Below are 27,589 nucleotides of genomic sequence, written 5' to 3'. Positions count from 1 at the left end.
GGGCAGTAAGAGCGGGGCTGTGTGCTTATGTGGCGGTGGTTGTACGGGGCAGAAGGCCAGAGCTTCACAGGGTCCAGCCGACACAAACACTGGGATTCAGAAGCAACTTGACCCCTCACTCCTGCTCACCTCCCGCCTTCCCCCTCCACGGTCTCCTTCTACATTAGAGCTCAGGAATGCTGGCTGGATTCCGTTTTTTTTCTTCTTCTCTCTTTGGAGGAAATGAAACACTCCTCTGTTCAGAGTGGTGAGCAAAGGTTCAGTCTCCTCTCCTTATTCCCCCCACAACTCCTCTATGTGACGGAGGGAGGGAGGAAGGAGTCGAACAAGCTCTCACCCAGCTTTTGAAGTGTGGGAGGTTAAGATAACTGGCACAGCCTCTCGCGTCTCAATCGCCGCTTTCACCTCCCGGGCCAAAATCAAAGCGCTCGCAGCTGAGGCCCCCGCACGCCTTACAGCCCCTCTAACCTTCATCCTGGCAACGCCATCTACCTCCTCCGTTCCCCTCGTGCCCCAATCCCAGCCCCCCGTCTTTTTTTCCCTCGCTCTTTATGTGCCATTAAAAGGAAGGAAAAAAATAAAAGCTGCCAAAAAGTGTCTAAAAATAAGTGGAGAGGTGTGTGCAGCACAGGCGGAGGTGCTGACTCCACCGCTGCAGCACGAGGGTGAGGAGGGGTGCTGAGGACAAATGATGCAAAAGGGGAGTGAAAGTGGGAAAAGCAATGCATCATTATAGGAAAATAGATTTGAATTATGTAAGAATGAATAGTTACCTCAATCTGGATAGTAAACTACAACTACTACAACAACTCTGAGCTGTGAGATACAAACTCCTCCTACAGTGAGATGGGCTGGTATATGAAAAACTGACTAAATCTTCCCCATTTGCCCTTTTCAATTCCTTGACTATTTGAATCAGCCAACACATGTAAACCTTATTTCATGCAGCATAAACAGACAAAGAGTAGCTTTAACGCTAAAGTGGTTTACATAACTAAACCTCTGCAGTGCCCAAGGACAAGTTTATTTCACACCAGAACGACATTTGCTTTACACTGTTGGTCCAGCTGTGGTACAAATATAGAAAACAATATCTATGTTGATTTCTGCCCATGTGAGACACAGTTCATAGCTAAAGTGCCCACATTTCTGAACGGAGTCTTCAGGCCAAGTAATCAAGGGTACTGTATTTTTTGGATTATAAGTCACAATTTGTTTTCTTTTGTTGTTGTTGTTTTTGCATAGTTTGGCTGTGGGTGCAACTTATAAATACCAAAAACCACTAGAGGGCACTTTAGGTGTTTGTATCCATATTTGCTACTGACAGCAATGCAGTAGAAGAAGCTCTGCTCAGTTTAATTCCGGGCTCGGTGGAATTGTTCCAAAGTGACACTGAGGACGAACGGATTTGGTGATTTAAAGTGATATAAAGAGTTTAGTTGACTTGTTAGCATATTTTTTCTGTTGTGGCTATCTGAATAATCGTTCATATGTTTTGCTAATATACTGTATGCTTCATGAAACTAAAAAAACATGTACATATTCAGTTTATTAAGCCTTGTTTCCACTGAGCGGTCTGGTACGGTTTTTAAGCGTTTCCATTGTAAAATGATAAGAAACAGTACTGAACCGCACCTCTTGGTGGACCCATCAGTGGTAGGTCCATTGAAAAGTGGAGAGGAACGGTTGGGGCGGAGATGTTGTAGCCACCCATTGATTGAAAGAAAGTGATGACGACATTAGACAGCACCATTTAAGCTAACATTTCCATCATTTGTAAGCATTTTAAAGCGGTATTTGTCTAAGTCGTCCGCAACATTAAAGTCCTGTTATACACGATGTACCAGAAGTAAAGCAATTAAAAGACTGGATGACCTCCTCCATTCTTGTTGCTTTTTTAATTGTTGCACGACAATAACATAATGACAAGCTAGTGTCTACACCACGCATGAGCCATGAAAACAAACCATTCAGTGGAAGTTAACTGAGTGGACATTCTCGCCAGAATTAAGTGAACCGTACCGTATCAGACTGGCCCGAACCACTCAGTGGAAATGAGGCTGTATTGTTATCTATTCCATTATTGTGATTTGCCTTTCAAGATTAAATGTCTGTTCTTCTGCCCATATTGTGTTAAATAACATGTTCCCAAAAGTGCATCAATTTTTTTTGGGCTGCTATGATTTATACTCTGTAGTGGCACTAACTGCTCACTTTCGGTGACTCCTTCTCAAAGGCACCTGCAGTCTGTTAAGTCACAGAAGTCCTGCCTTTTGAGACGAAAAAAAAAAATCAGTCAGACACGCCATTCTTTCATTTAAATCCACTTGAAAGCGGTTGAAATGTGAGCGTTGTCAGCACTTTTTCAGCTCACAGATGCTTGGCATAAAAGGAGACTCTCGAATTCTATCTGTCAGTCAAACCGAAGATTCCACCTGAGAATCTTTTAGGTATCAAGGAAAGACTTTAGCAGGAGAACAATTGAGAGGAAAGGTCTTTCTTACATAGTAAGGGAAGGGTGGGGTTTGGTTAAAAAAAGGGGGGAATGGGGCTGGGGAGTCACCAACCCAAACCACAAGCATGCGTGGGTGAGACTAGGGGAGCACAGGGGAGGATGGAGGAGGGAGTTGGAAAGAGCCGTCTCCCACATCTGAAGCAGCGTCGCTGGGGGCCCGGGCAGCTAGAGTCTGGCCCTGTGCCCCCGCACGGCTCAGTCTGAGCCACTGCAGGCGGGAGGACGTCGGGAGGGAGGGCTGCGGCACATTCAAAGAGACTTTAACCGCTGCGGTCTCGCTTCAAAAAGCTCCTGCTGCCATGCATATCCTGGATCAGAGTGGAGGAGGGAGGCAGGAAGCACAACAGTGAGGAAAAATAGGGAGGAAAAGAGGCAGAAAATGAGAGGAAGAAGAAAAGTGAGTTCAGGTTTTGCCTCTCAACAATGACCCGACTGAAGAGGGGGAAAAATCCCTTCACCTCTAGAGTCATCTTCCTTCCTGCGCTATGCTACCTGCAGATTCAGATCTCAAGAGGGGAGCGTTTTATAAGGTCATGAGTTTCCTCCTCTGGAAAGACTGTAGTGAGGAGGGGGGGTGAAAGACAGGAAGTAGAGAAGACATCACAAATAGCCAGGACACTAGACCCTCATACTGTTACTGCAGCTGGCCAAACCGCAACACAATGGGGCCGTGACTCAATCAAAACAAATTCTGCACCCCAGTCTAAACAACTGCAGCACCAGCGCTGCATTTCCTCCAGCGCAAACAGATTTTTGAAGAGCGCTATACCCCCCTCCTTCTCTTTCCCCTGTAGTGTCAAATAAGGTTGCCGGGGCAGAAACAGAGCCACTTTAGTGGAGGTCAGAGGAGGGAGAGAACGTTTCCGACTAACATTAACTGAGGTATTACTCTTCCTTAAGCCCAGATTTCAACCTCTTACCCACACAGGATTTTTTTTCCTTTCTTTCTTGGTGAAGTAGTTTTATAAACATCCTCTCATTTCCCCTCTGCGCTGCTCAGAGCGAGGCCCACAGTTAGTTTTTAGCGATCCGGATTTCTTCTCCAATTATCTAAGGTCACTAATAAGGCAGGGTGTGGAGGCACTGGGCTGTGCCGCTGTGGCCTCGAGGCTCAGCGCCAAATTGAAACGACTCGGGAAATGGAGGCAGACGCTGAATCTTGGCTAATTGCAGCCGGAGCGTGCGGCTGGCGGGCTCTGATGTTTGTGTGTACGTGAAAAGGGGAGAAAGGGGTTGCGAGTGATGAGGGTCTGAAAGATACAGAGAGGAGGGAAGAGGGAGGGGGGTGTTTATGTGTGTGTGGAAGGTTAGAAAATAAGGAATGGAGACAGAGGGGTGAGTGGCAGATGAGTGAGACTGCGTAAAATCTGAATTCCTGAGAATGAGGGGGGATTTTCTGCCGGTCCTTTTCTTTCCCTGCCTCTGTCTGCTAACGCACCCGCTTCCCTCCATCTTCCTCCACCCTCATCGCTCATCAAAGAGTTTTGACAGCTGACTTCTGGCTGCACACATCAGAGGGAGCAGAGCTGGGGCACGGCGGAGACGAGGCGAGCTGGGGAAGAGGGGGGGGGCTTTGGTGGCCACCAATGCTTGAACAAGACTTTCTTTTATGTTTGCAGACCAGAGCATGCAGTTAAGGGTGACCCTTGACTTTCATCATAATCATCGAGTATCAATTTAAAAAGACATCCTGGATCTTCTGGATTAAAAAAAAAAGCTTCTCTTACAAGCTAGGGGGGGGTTGTCATGAAACAAAACAGGGTTGGTATGAAAAGTGGAGAAATGTGACTCATGCTGCTTCGTGGGGAGTGTTTGCAACGCTGCGGCTCCTGCGCGGCTGATTAAAAAGCCACCTTTGTTAAAAGTGTCTCCCCCCAGTGAAAAAAATGTGCAGTGGCTGAGCTGAGAGGGAGCCCGGAGGGCGCGCATGTGTCTCAGCCAGATAACTATCTCAAAGGCTGTGAATCAGCAGGCTCAGCCAGACAAAAGGCTAAGAGCGCGAGAGGAAGCAAGAAGACGAAGGAGACAAAATAAAAAATAGGGGGGTTAATGACAGAAAAGCAGAAGTGAACGTTTTCAGGGAGCGCTGGGGAAGACGAGGCCAAGGCGAGGACTGCCAAACTTTCATTTGGGCGGTGGGAACCAGCTGTGCGGCTGTTTGACACGCCAAAGATAACAAAGAGGAGCAGAAAGGAGCCGCCGAGCGCTGCCCTGCAACTCAACACCTATTGCCTCACAGGCAGAAAAAACACGCCAAAAATCTCAACACGACTTTCTCACTTTTTCGTGGGGCTGAACTTCATGAGATCTAAAAATAAAATCCAATTTAGCAAATGCTTCACAAAAATAACAAAAAAAAAAAAATTCCACTTCACCACAATTTCTCTGATTATTTATTAATTCCTGTATGTGTTCTCAAACAGAGGAGAGAGGCAGATGGGGTGGAGGCTGGGACAAATTAGAAGAAGTAGACGCACAAGTTCATTTAAAGATGTTTTTTTGGCGTCTGCAGCAAGCTAACCTCAATCCGGCTCTTTGGGATATGCATAAATTGTGGGCTTGGGGAGTTGTGGCAGTATCCTCGGTATTATGCATATTAGTTTAAGGCTGTCACTAAGAATCAGCAAGGGTGTCCATCCTGCTGCGGCTAGGCACTGCTAATTATTGGATCAGAGATAAAGTTCTTTTTTAGCACTTGCACTCGCAGTGCTTTGAAAACAGAGTATGAGAGGGGGTGAGGGAAAAAAGAAGAAAAGAAAAGAAAAGAGAGCCACAGGGTCAAGAATCGATCAAGTGGAAAACCTTTGTCTGGTTGGTTCGATTTTGACGCAAGAGCAGATTTGTCACATCTGCCTGGCTTTTTCTGCTGCCAAAAGAGAGCGGAATAACAGGATGCTACCACACTCCCAGGGAGGGAAAGAGTGGTGGTGGTGGTGGGGTGGAAGCAAGAGGATGCAGAGGGAGCAAAAGAAGAACCCTCCCACCCCCCCAAACAGACTGAGTGTTAATACTTTTATTCCAGACAGAGAAAAGCAGGTGACAGTTCAGCAACATTCAATATAAATCAATACTCCTGGATCCATCTTTCATGTGTTTAAAAACAGAGCTGCGTCTTTGTTATTGGAGCATTATAGACGCCCTGAGACCTCAGATACCATGAAATCGTATTAAGGTATAGCATCTCATTAACTTCCTGCCAAACGCTGCTGAATCCTGCTCTGCTTAACAAAAAAAAAAAAAAAAAAAAAAGCAAAGGAAGACAACACATGTAGCCCATATGGAGCTGGGCTGAAATCCTAGCCTCCACCACCACTTAAGAAAAAAAAAAAAAAAGTTCTGGGCCAGTTAAAGTGTTTTCAGATGTAATATTTAGTCCACGCTCAGAAAACAGGGAGTGGGTGAGCGGCCTGATTCATGGAGCATTTATTTTCCAAAAACACCTTTTGTTGGGAAGTTTTCCTAACGCATGGTAGGAGGCAAATAAGCTTCAAACGTCTGACGCGACATGTTACCCTTTCATCCACACACACACACACACACAAAAAAGTCCAAATACTTCCACATGCAGCTCACACACAGACATGCAGAGATCCAACACGCAGTTTGCTTAGGCCTCTGAGCAAACTCCACACACAAAGCGCAATCCCTCTTCAGGCCTAAACACTGCTGACACAATGACTATGGTGAGGTTAGGGTGGACCCGTTTAGGATTAGTCTGTGAGCACAGGCTCTCAAGTGTTTAGCAGTTTCAAAAGAAAAACTTGACATCAAAAAGTGGAGCAGACAGGGAGGGCATAGAGGGGTTGTCTTACCATATTCTCAGATGTACGCCGTTTTCATTCTCTGGCCTGTACCTGCAGAAAATTGCATCTTTTTTTAAACATCTGAGGTATATCTATAGACAGCATGGATCATTTCTGCCCATGAGCCAAAAATGACCAGAAAAAAAAGCTACCAACATTTTGACTTGAGATGTAATTCTCAGTGGATTACAGTTGCAGAGCTAAACGTAGGCTCAAAAGTGCAGCTAAACAAAATCAGCAAAAAAAAGACATACGGTTATGCAGCAGGCAAACAAATAATGCAAAGCCCAGGATTTGTAAGTAGTTGTAAGAATGGACAGACTAATCCCAAAGTAGGTGTAAGATGTGAAAGCAGAGATTGGATACGGACAAACAGATGAAGGAATGTGAAGTACACAAGGCTGAAGAGGAGTCATTTGTGGTATTTCATTAAAGGGCATGCAGTAGCAGAGTGTGGACTCTTTGGAAAGGTGCTGTAACGCTCAACTTCAAGATGCGAGCAGCTGCAGATGGTAGAGGCGCTCACCTGTGGCCGATTCCTGCATCTTCTCCCTCTTCCGCTTCTTCTTCTTCCCCTAAAACATATACAGGGGAACGCATAAAGTGTGGCTCCAGCACTCACGCTCACTAGACCACTCTGATATCATGCTGCTGACTGCCATGTTCACTCATCCCCTGCTGGGCATTCAACTAGCATCCCTCAGACTCCAGTCTCCACGGCCAAAATCCAACACTCAGAGGATGCTAAGTGGTACTGTTAGCTTCTTTTTCGCGGCTGTGTCCGCTTCAAAACAATCTACGAAATCCCCCAAACCATCAAGTGTAATTATCAGTGCTCACAATAATTAGGCCAGACTGGCTCATGGGCTATGAAGAGCGCCACTCTTCTTCCAGTGAGGCGGAGGGGGTGCCCGGGGATTTATAGCTTACGCTAAATCCCCAGGGGGGGAGACTATAGGTATAGATAGCAGTGTAGAGTCGTTCTAGTCAAATATGAGCAGCACTTTGGTTTCCTGCTGCAAAGTCTGCTAATCCACTTATTCATGAGCTAATCTGCCTTCCACTGCTGCGGCAGATGGGAAAGAGGCGACCAAGAGAGTGTGGGTGAGAGACAGGATGAGAGCCGCACACTCTGCGTCCCAACGCGTCGCCTGTTTTCCAGGAACGATCTGCCTACAGCTGATGAGATAGATGAGGGAGCGCTGGAGAAGAGCGCTCGCAAGGAGAAATAATTAGGAGTTACTTCTTTATCTCCCTCATGTGAAACACTGAAACTTCTGTGCAATTTCCCTCTTATGTCTCATTAAAGATCAGGACTGACTTGATGACTGGGCTGCTAATCTGTTGCCTCTGTGTCGCACCGTTTTGGCAGTGGAGCGCCGGAGACGGAAAGAGGAGGGATGCTGCCGGTGTCCGAGGGGAGGCAGATAAACACCACATAGCACTTTGGTGGTGGAGTGAATGTGAGTGCCGGAGCCACACTTTTAAGAAAAACTGGTGCTCTCTCTTTCAGAAAAATCGCACAACACGCAAGCACACATACATACAACAACAAGTTTGGACAACCTCTACTCACATGGACACCTATACACACTGTAACCATCTGTTACCAAAAAACAGAATAAAGTAGGGATGAAACAATTAAATCAACTTAATTGATGAATTGATTTTTATTCCTTTGATCCAACCAGATTGATCTGTCTAGGCCTACACAATAAATCGCAAATTTATCGTGATCACAACATATGCCGATACCACGATACATGTTTCGCAAAAGAGGGCGTAAACTGCGATAAATGGTTTGATTTGTTAAATACTTCAAGCTGCCATGAAATTGTTTGTAAACATTTAAGGTTTACTTTAATATAACGTTAAAAAGTGTCATCACAGCTGACAACACACATGTGATGCATCAAGAAATGATCCAATCTTCATTAGAGTCCAATGTGTGGAAACACTTTGAATTTTGAAAAAATATGCAAATATACAGTGTGGACTAATGTTCTAATGATGTTCCATTTGTATTATTATTATTATTTTTTCACATTTGCAAGAAATACTTGGAATCAGTGCCAGGTATTTACCTCTGGCAGAATTTTTGGCAAGAGATGTCCTGGATCAATTTTAGGTCAGAGGATCGGATCAAATCAAAACAGCACGTTCTCATTTCCAAGTCGTCACATATTGTTGCATGATTAACAATCCCACTGCGTCAAAAATTGACATTTTGGGTGTCCCTAACTTGTCATTTTTTGACGTGCTGGCTACTCCAATTAAATCAGGGCTCAAAAACCTCTGGGTCGCAAACCGGGACTAGGACCGGACCACACCGGTACCCTAACCCTTACCTTAACCCAGTACCAGACGTGGACCGGTACAGGAACCGCATGCCTTCTAGGGTTAGGGTACAGAGTCAGGGTTAGGGTTCTGGTACCGGTCTCATCCCGAGGACTGGTCCATGTCGGACAAAACACCTGGACCCCTGATTTATTTAGAACTGCCAACATGCCAAAAAACGACGAGTTGGTGACACCCAAAATGTCAAAAAGTGGGGTCCTTAGGCAACAACTTGGGAATGAGAATGTGTTGATCATAAACCAATATCGACTGAATAGTATCGTCATCCACAAATTATGATATAAATCAAATCGATGTTGAAATGAATCGTGACACCCCTTCGATAACATCCTGAATTTGGCTAGAAGGACGGCTCGGGGACCAAAGGTTGCTGCTGCTGAATGCCCGGTGAACAATCCAGCCCCCACAGCTCAGTCAAACAGCTGCCTCTGCATCCGCGCTGACGTAGGACATCAAAGGCTGGCATGACCATTACCGGGCAATTTTCACTCACCGTAACCATAATGGCGCTGCAATCCATTTTAGAGCGAAGGGTGCTAAAACAATGTTATGAATTACACATCACGGCAAAATAATGGGTCTACAAATGGACCCTATTAGTATGGAGGAGGCCAGAGAGAATTAGGACTGCGTGGTCTTCTTTTTTCTTTTTTTTCCTTTTTTTTGGGGGCGGGGGGGGTGTCATTTGAGGAGGAAGTCATGCAGCACAAAACAACAACACGGATACACACACACAAGCGCACCTCTGCCAGTCTGTTCTGTTGATACTTACATAATTGTCTCGAGCAGACCAGCCTGGGTAGAGCTGCATGTGGAGCTGCCGTTCCTTGCGAGCTAACTCATAATACTTAGCTTGCTCTTCCCGAGATAAAGCATGCCACTGGAAATGGGGGGTTTCGGGTGGTAGTGGGGGGAGAAAAACAGTCAATTAGCCATTTGCACCAGTGCGTTCTGCATAGATGTCTTTTGAGATTTTATTATTTTTTTTTTTTTTTACAGATAACACATAGAAAGTTTGATTGAACATTTACTATGAAGCGATAAAACTGATAAAAGACAAAGAAGGAATTGGGATTAAAATGCACCAAAGTTCACTTTTGATTTTATATCAAAAACATTGCTTCTAATTGAGCTTTTTACTCTAACTGTGTCAGCAAGCAATTACTTTGTGCAGGCCACAAACTAGGCTTTGCTGTGGCTGGCTGCCTAGGCCTGTTCGTTAAGGCTTTTAACATGGCTCTGTGGTTCCACTCTGCTCCCAATCCTCAAAAGGGACGAATTTCTGCCCAGCCATTATCCCAGCATATTTTACTGAGACCGTTTTGATTAAATGTCACTCACGCAGGCTGCATTTGTGTCACAGAGAGCGATGTAATTGGCACGGACAATCATTACGACAATCATCACAACTGGTTTTAGGCTAATCGAAGGGCAAATCTTTGTACTTTTTCCCACTAATTGGGCTCGGTAAAAGTCTGTTTGGCCTGAACCATCGGCTCCTAAATGAAGCTGCAGTTGATAAAACAAGTGAGACGGCGTTTACATCAGCGATCTGACCTACCCTCCGTCCCAGGATCTGATTGATGGCGGCGCTTTCCTTCAGCGTGCACTCGGCGACCACATTTGCACGCATCTCTTTCATGTAGAGCATGAAGGCGTTTAGCGGCTTTTTGATGTGCGGCTTTTTGGGCTCCTGCTCCTTTCTCTGTTCGTGCTGGGGCTTCCTGTAAAAAGAAAATAGTGATATAAAAACGACTGAAAGGTTTTAGGAAAGAAAAAATGTGGATAAAACAAAGAGGAAGAAAGCCACGGTCCCGGTTAGGTGTTGAAATCATCGGAGGGTTGCTTGTAGCCAATCATGAGGCAGCGCATGGGGGCTTTAAGGCCATTTCCTCTTTAATCATGTGCAATTGCACCCCGTCATGTGGAGGAATTCTTTAGCCAATAGTAGCAGCCACAGAACCCTGGCTGAAAACTAAACGCTCAGACTTTCAAAGCAAAGAGCTGATTATTGTGGACTCACTTTCTGACAGCCTTTTTGATACGAGTGCAGTCCCAGCTGAGGATGGGCATGAATAATGGAAATGTCAGCCACAAGCACCTCAGAGTCCTGCCAACAGTTTCCAGCACATTCACCGCGGATGCTGCCTCTGACTAGAGTCAGACCTGTGTGTGCTGTTAGTGTTGTGAGGCCCGAGGCCAAGCGAGGCATGGGGATGTTATCAGAGGAGCACATGCCCTCACTGATTATCTGCTCCAATCGGGAAAACAAGAACAAGGCCCCGACTGCGGGGCTGTGCAGAGTGTGACCGAGGGAGAACTTTTGTGCTTGAAGGACTCACATGTGCATGATGTCAGTTTCATGCGGAGGCTCGTGTTTGATCTGTGGGTTGACGATGGCTGGGTGGGGAATCCCAGTTGCGTGGGGACCAGGGGGGCCGGGGACCATGTGGTGTGAGAACCTGCAATAAGAATTAAAAGGTAAAAATGTGTTTGCTTTTAGCTCTTTTTAGCCTCTTGACGCTACGTGTTGTTTCACTTGAACGCCACAAACAAATCCACAAAAACATGCAGAGGAAAGGCTCATTAATAGAGAAGAGACATTTAAAGTCCACATAGTAGCTGAGATTCCTGCTTCTGTGTGGACTGAAGAGGAGCAGCTGATGAATGGGATTTAAGACTGTAAGGGATTTTGGGGATACTGAAGAGAGGGAAACAACAGGCATCCAGTTTGACCGCAACATTTAAGGCCTCTCTTGTGCCTGGCATGCAACCCCCACACCCACACAACACAGCTTTTAACTCAGGCGATGAGTTGAGATCAAGCTGCAGGAATTTCTGCGCTTTAGGCCAAATGTCTCACTTCTGTTGACCAAACTTGATGAGAAAAAAAAGGAAAAAAAAAGTAATTTGCCAACATAAAGTAAATGTAAGGATGAGGAGAGATTCGATGGAGCTTAAGCAGACATATGGTAATGCAGGGGCACGTATGTGCTGATGGATTTGAAGATGCTGGGCACACAAAGGAGCCCTTGTGGTTGAAGCTGCTGGAACCCAACAGAAATATCAAAGAGGGAAGTCAGGATTTCTTTCACAGGCACACAAAGCCGGTCATTAATGTACTGTCTGTGGAGTCAGTGTCCACGTGTTTAAGACTGAATTTAGTCATTCCTGATCCTCTGCAATAAACTATAACTTTTGCTTTGCTGTCATCCATTTGTGACTCACCATCCCAGTGGTGGTGTGATTTGCCCCACTCCTCCAGGGGACAGGGAGTAGTAGTTGGCAATCTCTGGTCCAGGATGATGCCTGGGCATTCCTAGAAAACAACAAGAAAATAAAGGAAATGTCTTATTAGTCTTTTTTACATGAATGCTGACAGGGATGATGCCAGTTTTTAGAAATTTTGGGTGGGGTTGGTCACAAAATTCCCTTTGCTCAAAGACAGCTGGGATATGCTTCAACAACCATCATGACCTACTTCAGAACAGAGCAGGTATTAGTCATAAATATTTGAATTTCATTAGAGCTGTGTATCTTTCCCTCTCACATAATTTGATACTAAAAGGATTGAAGTAACTTTGTGTTGAGACGAGTAAGTCCAATTCTTTACTTAAGCGAATACATTTTGTATATATATTACCTATTTGGCATTTAAAACTCTAAAAGAAAACTCCTTTTAACAGATAAACTTTTTTCTCTTACTAACACTTCTTATTTTAAACAGCATAAACAAAAAGTCTTTGACATAACAGCTTCAAACATTAAAACTTGGCATTTTGTGTTTTTTACGTCGTCTTTTTGGTTACATAAAAAGATAAAGATGACAGAGAGCATAACAAAGGAAGATAAACCAATAAAGTTTGCCAGAAACCATGATTGATTTGATATCTTTTACTGTGTTGTTGAAGCAGTTTGCAAAGCATTTGCTTCTCTGTCCGTCACATTATGACAACCGCAAATACTCTGGAACAGTGTGAGTTGGTGTTTTGAGCATCTTTAGCAAAGGACTCGACTCTCAGGTGGGCAGTCGGCATCAGTCAGGGCCTCGGAAAAAGAATGCATTTATAGTTGTATAAAAACCCTGCAAGTGTACAACTGGTTATTGACACAAGTATAAACATAAGCTAACAGCCTAAAAAAGATGTAAAAGGACAAAGAAGTAGTAGGAAAAGAAAGCCAAAATACCAGTGGGGATAAACAGAACAAACTCACCCTAAAGAGACTTGGATGGGAGCATTCCCTTAATTTGAACAACCATGAGCCTCGTTTCCACTAAGTGGTACGGTACAGTCCAGTTAATTCTGGCGAGCATTTCTACTCAGTTAAGCCTCGCGTCCACTAAGCGGTTTGTTGACCGCTAGCGTGCTGCTAGGTCACCGTGCATCACACCGTTGACAAGGATGGCAAGAACCGTTTGCAGTTCCAATGCAGACCAGGCCTTGATTGCAGTCATTTCCAATATAGACTCCTGACCAAAAGAATACACAGGAAACCACAAATACCCAAATGCTAACAAACGTTTAGCTTAAATGAGCATTATTTTGGCGCTTTCTAATCTCGTCATAACTTTCTGACAGTTAAAGGGCAGACTCCCCCTAAATGTCCCACTTCTCAATGCACCCTCAGCCGATGGGGGTCCACAAGAGGTTACGGTTCTGTACTGTATAATGGGTCAATTTTACAATGAAAACCCTCAAAATACCGGACTGTACCATGCCTGACTACTCAGTGAAAACAAAGCAACATACTGTATTTTCCGGATTATAAGTCGCGTTTATTTTTTTTATTTATTTATTTTTTTTTTAAGAGATTGGCAGGAGACTCGAATTTGACACACGAATCGAGTTCGGTATCATATGCAAAGTTACGTTGTGCTTGTCAAATTTGTTCATAAATGTTGGACTTTTCTCTTAAAAGTGCGACTTATACTCCAGAGCGACTTGTATATGTTTTTATCTTCTTCATAATGCATCTTTTGGCTCCTGTGACTTATACTCCGGAGCGATTCTGGAAAATACAGTAGTTCTCTACAATTCAAAAGTTTGTGATCGTTCAAAACAATTGCAGAAGGATGATCTCTAACTTCAATATTTGACAAGGAGGAAAGGATCATTTGTTCCTTGAGCTATGCTCCTCTCAGCGTGTTTCAGCATCTTTAAGCTGCATAATTGCAGCTTCTTCTTAACGGTGGAGGCAGCTGTGCTCCCAGTAGGCACAGGATTGGCTCATGCTAACTGTTTGGACTAGCTTCTCCTTTCTCCACCTCCTTCTGGGCTTCAAGGTCAGGAGGTCTATTTTCCAAACAGAAGGCAGTGAAAACGGAGCTGCAGGATGACAAACATCTGTCTGACTTGAAATCCCTTCTTCTCCTAAATCAGTTTGCTTCCTGGTCTTTCCTGGCAGGTCAGGAAATGCTGTTCATGCACAGACAAGTGGAATGCGGCTGCACGCAACCCAAAAACACACACACACAAAAAAGAAAAGGGCACATGCCTTCAGATTAGCACCATCTTCCAAACCCCGCTGGAGTCCGCCTTTTCTCCCCGCTCCTCTCATCTCTCGTCCTCTGCCTCCTCCTCTCCCCAGGCTGGGATCTGAAGGGGCATACCTCCTTGGAGAGGCAGCCTGAGAGGGAGGCTTATATCCCCAAAGCCAATGTTGCGATGCTGGATTCATAGCGCGGATAGCGCTGCTTCCTCCTCACTAATCCACCGCCTAACACTCCTTTAGGGCCCTCCCAAAGGGAGAAAGGAAGGAGGCGAGAGGTGAAGCAGCAGGGGAGGAAGAGAGAGCCCCGGCGTGTTAACCTTGTCACTCACACCTCTATGATGCCTAATTACACCCCCCCCGCTCCCCGTTTTACACATTCCCGTTGGCGTCCAACAAAGCCAAAACAAGCCACACAAAAGCTGGATACAGCTGGCGCTCAAATTTAGACTTAGTATGTCAGATTTGCCTTTTTACACTGAAAAATTAGCAAAGATTCTCCACCGCCCCCTCCCTCTGTGCGACCTTCCAGCCCACATAGCGGCCCTCTGCATATTAGAGCCATAATGAGAAAATCCATGATTGTTTTTCATAATTAACGAGCGGATCAAAGTGGGAGCCCACTGAAGGAAGCAGAGCAGCAATTGGTCGATATGAGAGAAAGAACTAGAGGGACAGCAAAGCAGGAGAATGAGGGGAGATTTGGCTTTCTTCGGCTCAGCTCTACCCGTACATGAATATGCCTGGGGAAATCATTTGCAGCTAATTTTGCAACTGGATTGCTTGGACATGGATTTCTGTTAGGCTCTGAATGCCAAGATCAAATGGTAAGGAAAAGGCGCCCCAGGTGCTTCTTTCCACTCTTCGCTGTCAGAAACAGGGCGAACAGGAAAATGAATAGAAATTGCTCCTGAATTCCTCATGACAACAAGTCCTCAAACCCAGAGAGTGCAGCTTTCTTTGTTACCTGTTTGTTCTTTTTTACTATTTAGTTGATAAAGTAAAAATATCCCAGCACGTTTGTCAGATGCATGACATATGTGGAGCACAGTTTTTTTTTTTTAAATCTCACAGGGCTGCATCCCTTGTGCTTACATCGTTATTTATAGCCGGTCCCTCAGAACTCCTCGTCTTCATCGCCTACATCCTGCCTTGATATCCCCCTCCTTTTCAACTGGCAGCCGCGGAAGAAGAAAGCAAAGAAAAGCGAAAAAGGTGCAGGACAAAACTATGTTTGGCCCGCGTCTCTGTGGCATCAAGCGAGGAGCTGCCAAAGTTTCCAGCTGCGCGGGGCTGAGGAGCCCGTCCAAACAGCAGAGGAGCTTCTCCGCAGCTGTCAGAGCTGCAGCTTGAAGTTATTCCCGAGAGGCAAAGAGTGCAGAGGGAGAGGGCATCAGAGCTCAGCGTGCCATCCCACAGGCTGCTTCAAATGAATTCTCACTCAGAGATGTTAGGAGGATGACTTTGCTTTGACATATTTTTAGCAGGAGCATCTCTGATTCCTGACAGAGTTGACAGTTGTAGTTAAATAAAAACACACACACACCAGGTATCAGCACAGTCACATGTAGACCCAGTTTGACAAAATCCTGCATCTCATGCTTTATTTCAGACCCTGAAAACTTCAGAGCAGTGAGATAAACATGTTTTTTGGTAAAAGCCCTTTGGGGGCCACATGACAGCACTTAAATATAGTGAGACGATGCTCAGAAAAAGTTGCATTGATCTGTAAATAGCTCTGCCGCGACACGAGCAGCTTTCAAACCAACGCGATGGACATGTCGCTCGCTGTGCCACACGCCGGCTTCTCCTACCTTGTTTGTTGTTGGCGTCTTGCGGGTGGAGGCCCGAATGAGAGCCTGGGGCGAAGTGCTCGTCGCTGTACGTGATCAGCGGGGTCAGTGGGTGGACTGCATGGGACGGCTGCACCACGGGGACTTTGTTGGACTGCAGAGACACAATGGAGTTTAAAACTGTCAATAACGTGGCGGAGAACAGGTGAACTATTGTCATGAAGAGTTTAGTGAAGAAGACACTTTTTTCCGTGAGCCCCGCAGTTCAGAACTTTGTTTAGCCTAGGTCAGCAGGACTACAAAATCTCGCTCCCTGAAGAAAAGAGGAAAAACAAGCCAAAGAGGGTGCATGTGCAAGTTCTGATAGAAACAGAAAGAAGGATGCACACAGAGGAGAAGCAAGCGAGCAGTGGAGCAAAGAGTGGAGGGGGGAGAAATGAGAGACTTGCAAGGTAGTGTTAGAGCAGAGGTCTGAGGCGGGAGATCAAAGGCAGTCATTAGCCGGTGAATAAGGGGAGTTCATTACAGAGCAAGAGCTGGGGGAAGAAGAGATGAGGGATGGAGGAGGAGGAGGAGGAAGGACGGGGGTTGACTATGGAGCGAATGCGTGAGTTAGACAGATGTCTGCAGTGGTGCTTAATGTAGGGGTAATCACGTCAACAGTGGCCCAGCCACAGACTCCTCATCCTGCGCTGACTCAGAGGGAACTCGCAGTACCTCCTGACAATTAAAACAGACCCAAACAGGCACAGCAGTACCTCAGCCAACAGCACTTACACGCTTAATCTGGACGAAACACATGGGAGTGTTTAGTCCGACTGAATCTGCTTTTCAAATTTGAACCCTGAGGCAAGCTGGAGTCCAAATATCGCCTTAAATACCCACTCCAATGAAAATTGTGTTTTTGGTGTTCTTAACATGTTCTTGTCCTGTTTTTATCATGATGGAGGACATTTATAAAGAAATTTTTTTTGAGTATTTAGTTATTCAAATCCATGTAAATCAGAAAAAAATGATGATTGAAAAAGATCCTATTTGTGATGTAGAAAATACAATGGACTCCATTCTGATGCATCCACTTGCAGACAAAGAGATCCGTGTGCGTCTTTGTTTTCCTCGTCCGAACTGGAATCTGCTCCAACACTGTACGACTGGATATTGTTTGATGTTTTAGTCACATCAGTAATGTTTGGTTGGGGTTGTGAGGGGCTGTAAGCTAGCGGAAGAGTGTGTAAACAGATAGCGCTCAGTTATGGGTGATGGGAAGAGGGGGCAGGGTTGATCCACACTAATGCTACCGACAACTTTTAGGCAAATTTCTATTAAATTGCATGAATTATATCCAAGAAAACGACGCAGGTTTTTTTAAAGGTGGCTAAAAATAGCATAATCATAATTAAAAGACCACTTGGAACACTTTTACAATAAATCAAAAGATGATTGAAGTGGGACTTTGAAGACATGGCTTTATTTGTTTCCCACCCATCCAATTTGATCAAAAATACTTAATTAAAATATATATATATTTGGCTTAAGTATAGGTGTTTCTAAAATTAGTAAGTACTACACATAAGGACAGATGAACTCTTTTCTTTGAGGTTGCTCTGTATGTCCTCATACCAGTGACATTCCTGCAGGACCGAGTGGGAACTGGAGCACATTCTGGCCCACTCCCACAATACACACATCCACCCCACCCCAACGCCGGCGAGGCTGGAATGTCTGGGTTTGCCCGAACCTTGCACAGACTGGCACCCGAGAGGACCCCCCCCCTCTCTAATTCCTTACATTTACACTCACACCAGCAAAGCGAAATGACTGAATGACTGTGGCTTCATTTGCTTCAGACCCCCTCTTTTGTTGTAGTCCCATCTCTTCTATCAATTCAGCCTCAGAATTTCTGCTTTGTTGTGAACCATAAAGTGAATCATCAACCTCAGCAGACTCTTAAATCTGAGCTACTGACATAAAAAAAAAAAATTGCCAGGAAGCTAATGAGACTAAGCGATTTAGCTGAAATGGGTTTTTGACCCCCGGTCACCAAGAGTCAAAGGTGATGGGATAATCTGTGATTGAGGGAGTGTCCATCTCCATCCTTCAGAGGGGAGAGCTGGTTAATAATGTGACCAAACCTATAAGAGGGGGCTAACCGGGGCTGATGGGGGCTATGTACATGCCCACACCACGGGCCAAATAATAGCTTTCTCACCCATATTACTTTACGCCTTTCCACTCCCATTTGTTATTCTGTGGGAAAGAGATAAGAACCTCAGAGATTATCGCCGGCTTCAAGTCTTCTTCAAAGAGTAGGAGAGGTAAAAATATTAATAACTGGCAAATAATTTTTACTTTTTGGTAATATTGTAACTGCTTTTTTTGAATCCATACAAATTACAATGAAAAAGAGGAAAAATTGACGCCATAGAGGAGAGTTCTCCTGCAATCCCACCAGTTACAGCTGTCAAATCCAATTTTTCTCAATTTCTTGATAATCTGCCTCCATTGTGGAAAGAATACAAAAAAAATCCACCATGGAAAAACCTGAAGCTTTTTATTTGGATGCATGCTCCATATTTCCTTATAGAATATGAATCTATTCTCAATTGAAATTTAACAGCTTCCCCAAATTATAGATAAAAATAAAATGTTAAAAAAGACATGTCAATTACAATTGTAGGGGTGCAGCCCAAAACACTTTGAAACTCTTGAAAAATTCCCCCCAAATCACAAAACTCTTAACCAATTCCCTGGACAAAGTGGCTGAAGACACTCAGCTGAGTGGAGGTCACACAACCTTGAAGCTATTTGATCAACTCCTCCCTGACTCCAGAGACCTTCAGTAGCAGCAACCACAGCTATACTGGGAAACTACTTTATTTTATAAGAAAAATAACAGGGTTTATGATCTTTTTTTGTTTCTAAACAAAACAGAGAGGTGGCAATAACTAAAAAAAAGTTCCATTTTGGAATTTCAAGCCCAGGCTTAGGCCTTTTAAAAGAACCCTTCATGTGGTTTTAAGTGAAACTCGTGGCGTGGAACTGGAGCTGGCAGAGTCCTACAAAGCCAGAAAAACGTCAGCTGGAGAACCAGTGCTGTTAAACTGGAAAAATTTGGAGCAACCTGACGTTTTAAGCCTTGAAACCAAATGCAGACAACACACCAGGTGTCCGTGAGCAGTTGTTTTATCATATTACCACATCCTGCCATGGTGGCTAAGCATGAATGGCGTGCGCTTCCATGGGTTTGCGTGTCACACAGAGACTATCCCTGCAATATTGCCTTTTTAGCACCACTCTTCTCACGCCTTACAGCCCAGCTTTTGTACTCCCCTCAATTATACCACTTCTGCAGAGTGGAGTGGGGAAAAAAAAGGAAAAGGAGGAATTTTATAATCACTTCCCACTTCTGTAATTTATATGCAATGAGGACTCTTTGCGCCTGCAGCTACAATCAAGTGTGTAGAAACCATGTGAGGTGTTTCACAAACAGCTGGGGAGATGGCGCTCAAGTGGTGGCTATGGATTCCCATGCCGCTTAATCTATTCACTCAGAAGGCCTTCTCGGCCCGAAACTTCACCTCACCCACACTTATGATTTTCTGCACTCTAGAGAGAAAAAACTGTAGAAAAAAAGACATTTAATAGACAAAAAATAAAAAAAAGATGAGGCAAGAAACTGAAACAGTAAAAAGGAATTATTCTTCCTGCAGATAATCATTTCAAATTACATCAGTTTTTTTTACTAGGGAGAGCACACCCCTAATATATGTAACCAAAAAATCTTTTGATATTTTTTTTCTTACTTACAAAGTGCACATAGAAGAAGCTTATATGGACAAAGCCACTGTAGACGCTTAGAGTTTGAGTATGAAGCAAAGGTGTGTCCAGTACTGGATTCCAACAATCAACCTCAGACCAGGTGTTCACTCTCAGGTGTATTTACGAGCTGGTTGTCCAACCTTTGCTCAACAAAAGAGAGCAAACATCTGCTTAAAGTAGAGCAAAGAAGAGCAAAGAAAAGGCACTGTACCACCCTGTATACCAAAGGCTACGAAGACCAACCTGTGGAAGCCTAAATAAATAACCAGTTATCAATCACTGAATACAGACGGCTTTGAATGACAAGAATACATATTTCACAGGAAAGGCTCCTCTGTGGCCAGAGTGCTTATTATTATTAGAACAAGGGGGAAAAGGCTCCTATAATGACTGGTAACTTGTGTCCCATGTTTTTCCCCAGCTGATAAATTCAAGCCACCATTGTGACCCACATCAGGATCAAGCAAGTATAACACAGGGGTCACCAAGCAGTCAGGACTCTGATCTAAAGGAATTAATGGTAGCATTTTAAATTCCTCCAGACAAAAAAAAATTCTCTCACCAATAAAAGAACTCTAAGATCAATATATGTCAATTCATTGTTTCTTTATTTTATAATTCAGATCTCTCTGTGATCCTGAAAGGATGCTGAGTTTTGTTAGGTAACAAAACAGCGCAACTCAAGGAATCTGGACTTCACCACAACAGCTATATTAACCATCTTGTATGGTTTGGCGTTCTGTCATTAAGGTGTTGAGACAATGTCTCTACAGCTTGAATACCACCTTAAAAAAGGTATATCAGATAGCAAACTAAAGCTCAAATGCAGGGAACTAAAACAGTCACCCAGTACAATGACTCCTTCTTAATGTTAAAACTATGCGTCATTGTGTTTTGATAGGATTACATCTATCAGATGTTGTGTCTTTCAATCAATTTATAAAGTTATTTTTGGTAAATTGAATTCCATCGTGCCCTGTAATGACCTGGCAAACCATTAGGGTGCACCCTGCCTTTGTCCAACAGTGCAGAGGATAGGCTCCAGCAACCCTGTGATCCCCCAAAAGGAACTAAGCAGGTTTAGAAAATTGATACATGAATGGAAATGTTATAAAGGTGTAATTTTGTACTTTTTCTGAATTAATTTAGCTCAAAATACTCTTATGTCAAATAAAACTATAATCACTCTCCAAATTCTATATTTCTCAGTAACATAATTTCTAATAAACATTCAATAGCAGCACTTGTGATTCTGTAAACATACGATACAAAAACAAAGAAACCTAGAGGTCAAATATGTTTGAAATTTCCTCATGATGCAAAGACCAAAACCGTCCAAGGACTGCAACACACACACACTGCAAACAAACACAAATAAAAGCTATAAACAGCACAGTCTTCTATCCCACCACCAAACTCGAGTGAATAAAACAAGATGGATTACCCATCATCCTTCAGCTGGCATGAAAAACATGCGCTTGCAGCAACCCATCATGTTAGCTCTGCTGCTGACATTCTAAACATGCAAGGGAGATAATATGTGTGAAATGTGCCTGCCCCAGATTAAAACACTTCCTTTTTTGAAAGTGTTCAACTCTTAATTTCTGTGCAGCATGGTGCTATTAACAAACTGAGGGAACAGATCATTATAAATAATCCAGTTGCTATTTTTCCCCTCACATGTTAACTCGGAGAAAAAAGAAAGAGAGTTAGCGACAGTGCAGACACTGCCTGTGAAACGACAATGGTAAACAAAAAGCTCCATGTAAAAGTTCAAAAAGCTTTGATGTGAGCTGTTGTACGAAAGCTTGTTGTAACACAGATAACAGATATAATTGATATAATGTTATCACCATTCAGTTAGCTTTACAAAATGACTGCTGTTGCAACCTCCAAACTTTTAGGAAGTCACGGTGACAGAGGTTTGCATCTAGGGGTGTGTTTTGGCAAGAATCAGGCCGTATCACGATACACATCCTGATGTATACCAAGACAGTACCAGACAATATTTCACTACTTTTGATATTATAACTTAAGAATGATCAGAATATTAATATATTTTTCACAAAAGTAAATTGTAAAATACATGTTATTTAATGATCAGAACATTAAGCGCTAAAACTGTATCTAATAAACAAGATGCTTTTACTCTCGCAAATTCATGGTCCTTTTATTTTGGTAATTTGGAAAATATTTAAGTGGAAAACAAAGGTAAGATTGAAATACATGTTAGCTTATAATGAATATTGCCTAAGCAGTATTTTTTATCGATACAAGTATCGACAAATAAAACATCATGATATTTCACTGAATCAATATTTACTACACCCCTATTTAACTTTAGGTTAGATTTTTTACGTCATAGTCATCATTAATGTTATTAATGTATTTATGACTATTGTTATTTATACATGTATTTACTATAACTTCAAATGAGATCATATTTTGCTACAAACGCATTGGTACATCAGTGATTTATCATAGTTTAGCCAGGGGTGCTACATCTGTAGGTGTGTTTACATTGCATTTCCTCTACTCTGAACTTCATCTGAAGGAACAGAAAACAGCGGGATAGAACCCTTGATGATTTTCCTGAGCACAGGAGATGTTGTACCCTCAATTATATTTGGGCTTTGCTGATATCTGTTTTCACAATTCTCACAACACAATATACGATGTATCAGTAACCTTCCCTCTGCTTTCTACCTATATCAGTGCTGTGTATTTACGCTTTTAAAGGTTAAAAGCTAGAACCAACACAGCAGATGCAAGTTTTGTTTTACGGCTTTGTTCCACACCTTCACTATCTAGTATACTGTATTTAGCAATGTGAAATTTTCCATATTTTTCTTGATTTTCGCTTCTTCTAATTCGTTAATTCATGCTGTTAAACGTTTTATTTTTTATCTGCATACTCTGGTTTATTTCTATTTTTTTTTTGGTTTGGTTTGCATTTTCACTATCACACCATAGTTCAAAGGAGTTATCACACTTGACCAAACAAGGAAAAGAAAATAAAGAAACGTTTGTTTGGACTTCACGGTCTCTAGGTCATAAATCACCGTTAGTTTTAATGATAAATAATATGATTTGACGATCTGACTTTTCAGAGTCCATAGGCTTCTGGCTAATAAAGAGTACAAGCAGCTAAATGACACTCAGGTACAGTATTTTTTTTTAACATTTCTACATTTAAACACATATTTATAAATAATTGTAAATGTTTACCTGAATCTACCCATAAAAAAAGGATTCCTTACTATGTCTGTGGTATGGACAGTCCACATAGACACCAATGCAGACTTAAGACTTGAATTCCTGCCAATCCACAACAATCCGTGCACTAAATGGGACTCAGCTTCTCCACGGTTCTGTTTGCATGTATGTGCGTGTAGTTGTGGTGGGGGCTGGGATTGCTGCTATGGCCCTGGGCAAACTGCAGGATGTTCACCTTGCGGCGGGGCACGGGGCTCATTATCACAGCAGGACCTGGTCACATCAAAGGACTAAGGAAAGGGCAAACATTCTGCTGAAGTGCCACAGTCAGCAGGCCTGCAAGCACATACGCATATAGCAAAGGCAGACCGCACACAAACATTTGTGAGCACCAAGTGCAAATTTTCTCCCACCTGAACACCAGATTTAGCAAGAAATAAATGGAAATTAATAATTGGAGTAATTTCTCCAAACAAAACAGCACATGCAAGCTAAGTTTTTAGCTTTATCACACTTGTTTTTTGATCTGCTCCAAACTAAAAAATAAAACCAAGAAAACTGATTTTTAAAGCTGACCAAAATCTGAACATTTTTGGAATATTTTCCTCCTAAATCAATCACCATCCCGCTTCAGTAACTATTTATAGCAGCCTCGCTACTGCATTAACACACTGCATGATTTATCATTAGACGCCAGCTCTGATCTGCTGAGCAGCTCCATTCATGCCAGGCAGAACGATGATGCCAACATCCACATCCAAAGACAGTCTGAGGCCCTGAGACATGTATACAAATAAAATCGCAACACAAGCTAACTTTGGGTAGCAGGAGCGCCAAAACCTTAGCCTCCGTACAATCCCACACAAATAGCGAGAGAAAATGCAGTGCAGAATGGGAGGAAAAGTGCTGATGAATTGCCTTATGCAGGAGCTTCATAGATCTGCCGAACAAGAGCGGATTTGCCTGCTACACCTAGATAGTGTTTCCACCCTCAGCTTTCACCCAGGTATTCTGGGCATGAATGGCTGTCAGTTTGGATTTGGGAGCTCAGCGTTGAGGGGGAAAATAGAGTCTAGTGGGGGTCTTTGTGTGCGTCTACTTGCGGAGATGAGCGCTAAAGACAGTACTCTTTGCACTAAGCCTGGACTAGCTTAAATGCAAAATTTCCTATTTGCAAACTGGTGGCACTAAAAAAAAAAAAAAAAAAAATGGACCAAGCAGCTGGCAGTGAGAGTGCCGCTGTGTTTGCAGGTCAATGGCACACACACCAGGAAATGTGGATAGGGAGGTGATTCAAACGGAGGCTTCTGCCTGTGCTGAAGAGAGTACTGACCTAGTTTTCTTTCTGTATTTCCCTCAGACGGAAGCACACCCTCCCACATGATGTTCAAGAATAAAATGAATAAAAATAGAGATCACTGGTAACTACCAGGGATGACTTGATGCAACTACAACAGGCTCAGGTTGGAGTTGTGATAACTGATTCCGTTTGTACGGTTATGTAATCCTAAAAAACATAAATAAATAAAAAAAGACACATGGCACTGCTGATGCAAAGCTCACCTGCATCTGAACCTTTGACCCTGCCATTAATTGAGTCTTTTAAGAATCCAATTGAAACATTCAAAACAATTTCTTGAAAATTGGACAGAATTGATTTCACCATTTTTTTTTTTCTTCTTTTGCACGGGTTAAAAAAATGCATCCCTCTTGTCACGGTGATAAGGAGCTTTCATAGTTGTGGATGACATTGCAAACATTTCATTCACATAATGGATCAAACAACAATACAGGCAGCCCACTGCTTGGGTTCAATTCCACGTTTTAAGGGATTAACTGGTAAAGTCTACCAACAACTGCCTTTCACCATGGAATTAGTCATTAATCAAACCCCACATTTCAGGATTTCTTTCTAGCCTGGCGCACATGCCCCTGCTAAGATCTGAATAGCAAGCAAGGAGCTATTCAGATCTGATCCCCCTTCGAACAAACGGCTTTTCTCCAACCCCACAGAAGACGGGAACTCTTAAAGAACCTCTCCATGGATCTGGAGCGGTCACAAGAAAACTCCTCCCCGTCAATTAGCTTTGTAGCTGGGTTTTGTGGGCTTAAACACAAACAAAACAATGACCACGTACACGGCATAGGATGTCTGCTTATCCCTTGATACGTCTAAAGATATGCTAATTTTTTGGAATACAAAAGGGTCTCCTTAGTCCTTGGGCATATGGTTGCTGCGCCATTATATGGCACGCTCATGCACCTGATGCCACAGACCTGAAGTGTCAGCCAAATAAAGAACGCAACACGGATCCATTTCAGCTGGATTCATTCATGAGGCGCAACTATGAGGGTCATAATTGCTTGTCTCCTAAGAAACCAACACATGGCCATGCAATTAGCAATGAGTAGGAAAGAAACTTTGTATGGTTTTGAGATAAACTTCTTCAAGAAAATCAACATTTACTTCCAATTAAGATAAGCAAAATTTAAAGCAATTTGAAATCCTGGTTGTGTTAAAGTGACTGAAAAAGAAGCAAAACAACAGATTTATAAATGTGTTCAGGGTCGGTTGGATGACGAGATCTGGAAGGTCAGTCTTGTTTTCAAAAATGTCAGAGTGAAAAAGCGTTTAGTTTTGCTTGTTACTTTTAATTTAAATCATATACATTTTTCCAATATCGATTATCTAAATGCCTAAAACGATGCAGAATCGTTTATGGATCATTATCAATGCATCTAAAAATTGATTTTTCCCCCCACCACTTGTTACTACAGCTTGCCAATGCAAACTTCTACATTATCTAATCATCCAATCCATCATTTTCAAAATGGGTTTTCAGAATTCTATGAAATGAATTGAACTTTAAGTAATTTTTTCTGTTATTTTGGTTTATTTTGCACAGCTATTGCTTGCTCTCTAAAAACACGTAGTTGACTTGTATGGATCTTGGAGCAATTGTGATCCAGAAATTGGTAAAACATGGAAAATCTCACTTAAGATAAAGTTATTTTTGCCACCACGTTGTCTCCTCGTAACTGTAGAGTGTACATTTAGAAACAAGCGTTTGGTTTAATAGCAAACAGCAGTGTCAGTGTCTGCCCTGCCGAAGGGAGACCTGGAAGTAGACCCCTCCCCTCAATATGTTTCATCTCAAAGAGATAGCCATAGAGTGGGGGTGGATTGATTTGATGTTTTGATGCATTGTTTGATGACGGGCAGCTCAAAGTGGAGGATGCTTCTGTGATGTGTCTCCATTGGAGGACATGAAAAGCATCACCTGGCCCCTGCGTCGAGGGACTGTGGCTGATGGTGGATTTAAGGGTTCCTGCGGTGCTGGACGGTGGCTCCATTCATGCCACATAATCCTTTCAGCGTGACCTTTATATTTTTAGAGTCAGTTCTACCGCTCTGTGTCAGCCTAGCGTTTTAAAACCTGCCACAGACTATAGGACACTGATCATCTGCATTATATAACTCATATATTTATATCCTACGAAAAAATACTATTTTTTCCATTGGCGACTGATGATCAAAAGAGGCCCGGTACAGTGTGAGCTCTTCACGTCAACAAAAATATTCTTGCTGGATATCTTTGTGCGTTTCATCATCCTGCATGAAGCGACTGCAGAAGGAAAAAAAATACCACAAAAACATAGCTTGTTCTCTTAGCTGTGACACCAACGCCTACTGATAGACTGCATTCAATTTATTGTTCTCCAAAAAAGCAAGTCTGCAATTTCATCACTGACCCCCTTTGACAGCTTTAAATACCAAAAATCCAAAACAGCCATGAGCTCCAGTCTCCCACCATGTTTTGGAGTTGCCCACACTAAAGAGCAAGCACGATTGGTATGAGTCTTTCTGAGGAAGGAGCCGCATGAAAAGGCAGGAGGGTTCAAACGGCGTTGCTGCGTATTAAGACGCTGAAACAGTTGCTCAAATTGGATGAGCTGCAGCAGCAGGGAAACAAGCTCTGCTGTTCTCCTTTGTGACTTGGGGCCACAGTGTTTCTCCAGCCATAGTAAATTGGGCGCCTGGGGCAGGAGCCTCAGCCAAGCTTGCATTTCGTAGCCGACTGTGGAGGGCATGAGGGATAGAGATATGGCACGAGATGGGGGACAGCGCATGGACGGGGTAGAGGGAATCATGGAGTGGGTGGGGGGACTGGAAGAACAGTGGAGGTGACAGTGCACACATGTTTAAACACAAAAGCGACCTGGATCGTTAGCACACTAACTAGCGAGCTCCATGGCAATCAGCACGCGCTATTCTCTCTACTCTCTCCATCCATCTCGTCATAAATAAGGCTACATCTGCAAGTGTAATCACTCCATTGTACTCCGATTTTCTGCTCTGCTGGGCAGCAGCATGGCAGCCTGCTTTTCAGCACCTCTCCCCCGAATCCCCTCCTCTTTCCTCAAGTGCCTCTGCCTGCTCCTGGCTCCTTCTCTGTGGCTGGTGAGGCCGGTGTGTCTCACAGATTACAGAGCTCTGGTCGCTCAGGTAACAAGAGTCACTAATCTGGCTGGGGTTGAATTACACATAATTGCTTCGGCACTGTGATTGATTTCAGCCTCGGCTCGGAAAAGAC

At 43.4% G+C, this 27,589-nt stretch overlaps 1 protein-coding gene across 5 annotated transcripts in view; it reads right to left on the bottom strand.

Moving 5' to 3' along the window:
- lef1 (lymphoid enhancer-binding factor 1) overlaps window positions 1-27,589 on the bottom strand; it is a 41,811-nt gene that overhangs the window by 4,262 nt on the left and 9,960 nt on the right. The window contains exons 4-10 of one of the 5 annotated variants that reach the window (XM_024289903.2): window positions 15,981-16,113; window positions 11,905-11,995; window positions 11,019-11,138; window positions 10,238-10,400; window positions 9,449-9,556; window positions 6,845-6,893; window positions 6,328-6,369 (exon numbers count right to left, since the gene is read on the bottom strand). In XM_024289903.2, coding sequence (XP_024145671.1) covers window positions 6,335-6,369; window positions 6,845-6,893; window positions 9,449-9,556; window positions 10,238-10,400; window positions 11,019-11,138; window positions 11,905-11,995; window positions 15,981-16,113 — 699 coding nt within the window. In that variant the 3' untranslated portion in view covers window positions 6,328-6,334. The remainder of the gene's footprint in view (window positions 1-6,327; window positions 6,370-6,844; window positions 6,894-9,448; window positions 9,557-10,237; window positions 10,401-11,018; window positions 11,139-11,904; window positions 11,996-15,980; window positions 16,114-27,589) is intronic. The other 4 variants (XM_024289904.2, XM_024289901.2, XM_024289902.2 and 1 more) reach the window with 4 other exon arrangements.

Source organism: Oryzias melastigma, linkage group LG1 (assembly GCF_002922805.2).
Source record: "Oryzias melastigma strain HK-1 linkage group LG1, ASM292280v2, whole genome shotgun sequence".
Lineage (NCBI taxonomy): Eukaryota > Metazoa > Chordata > Actinopteri > Beloniformes > Adrianichthyidae > Oryzias > Oryzias melastigma.
Note: the sequence above shows the minus strand (reverse complement) of the source record. Positions and strands in the feature narration are given on the sequence as shown.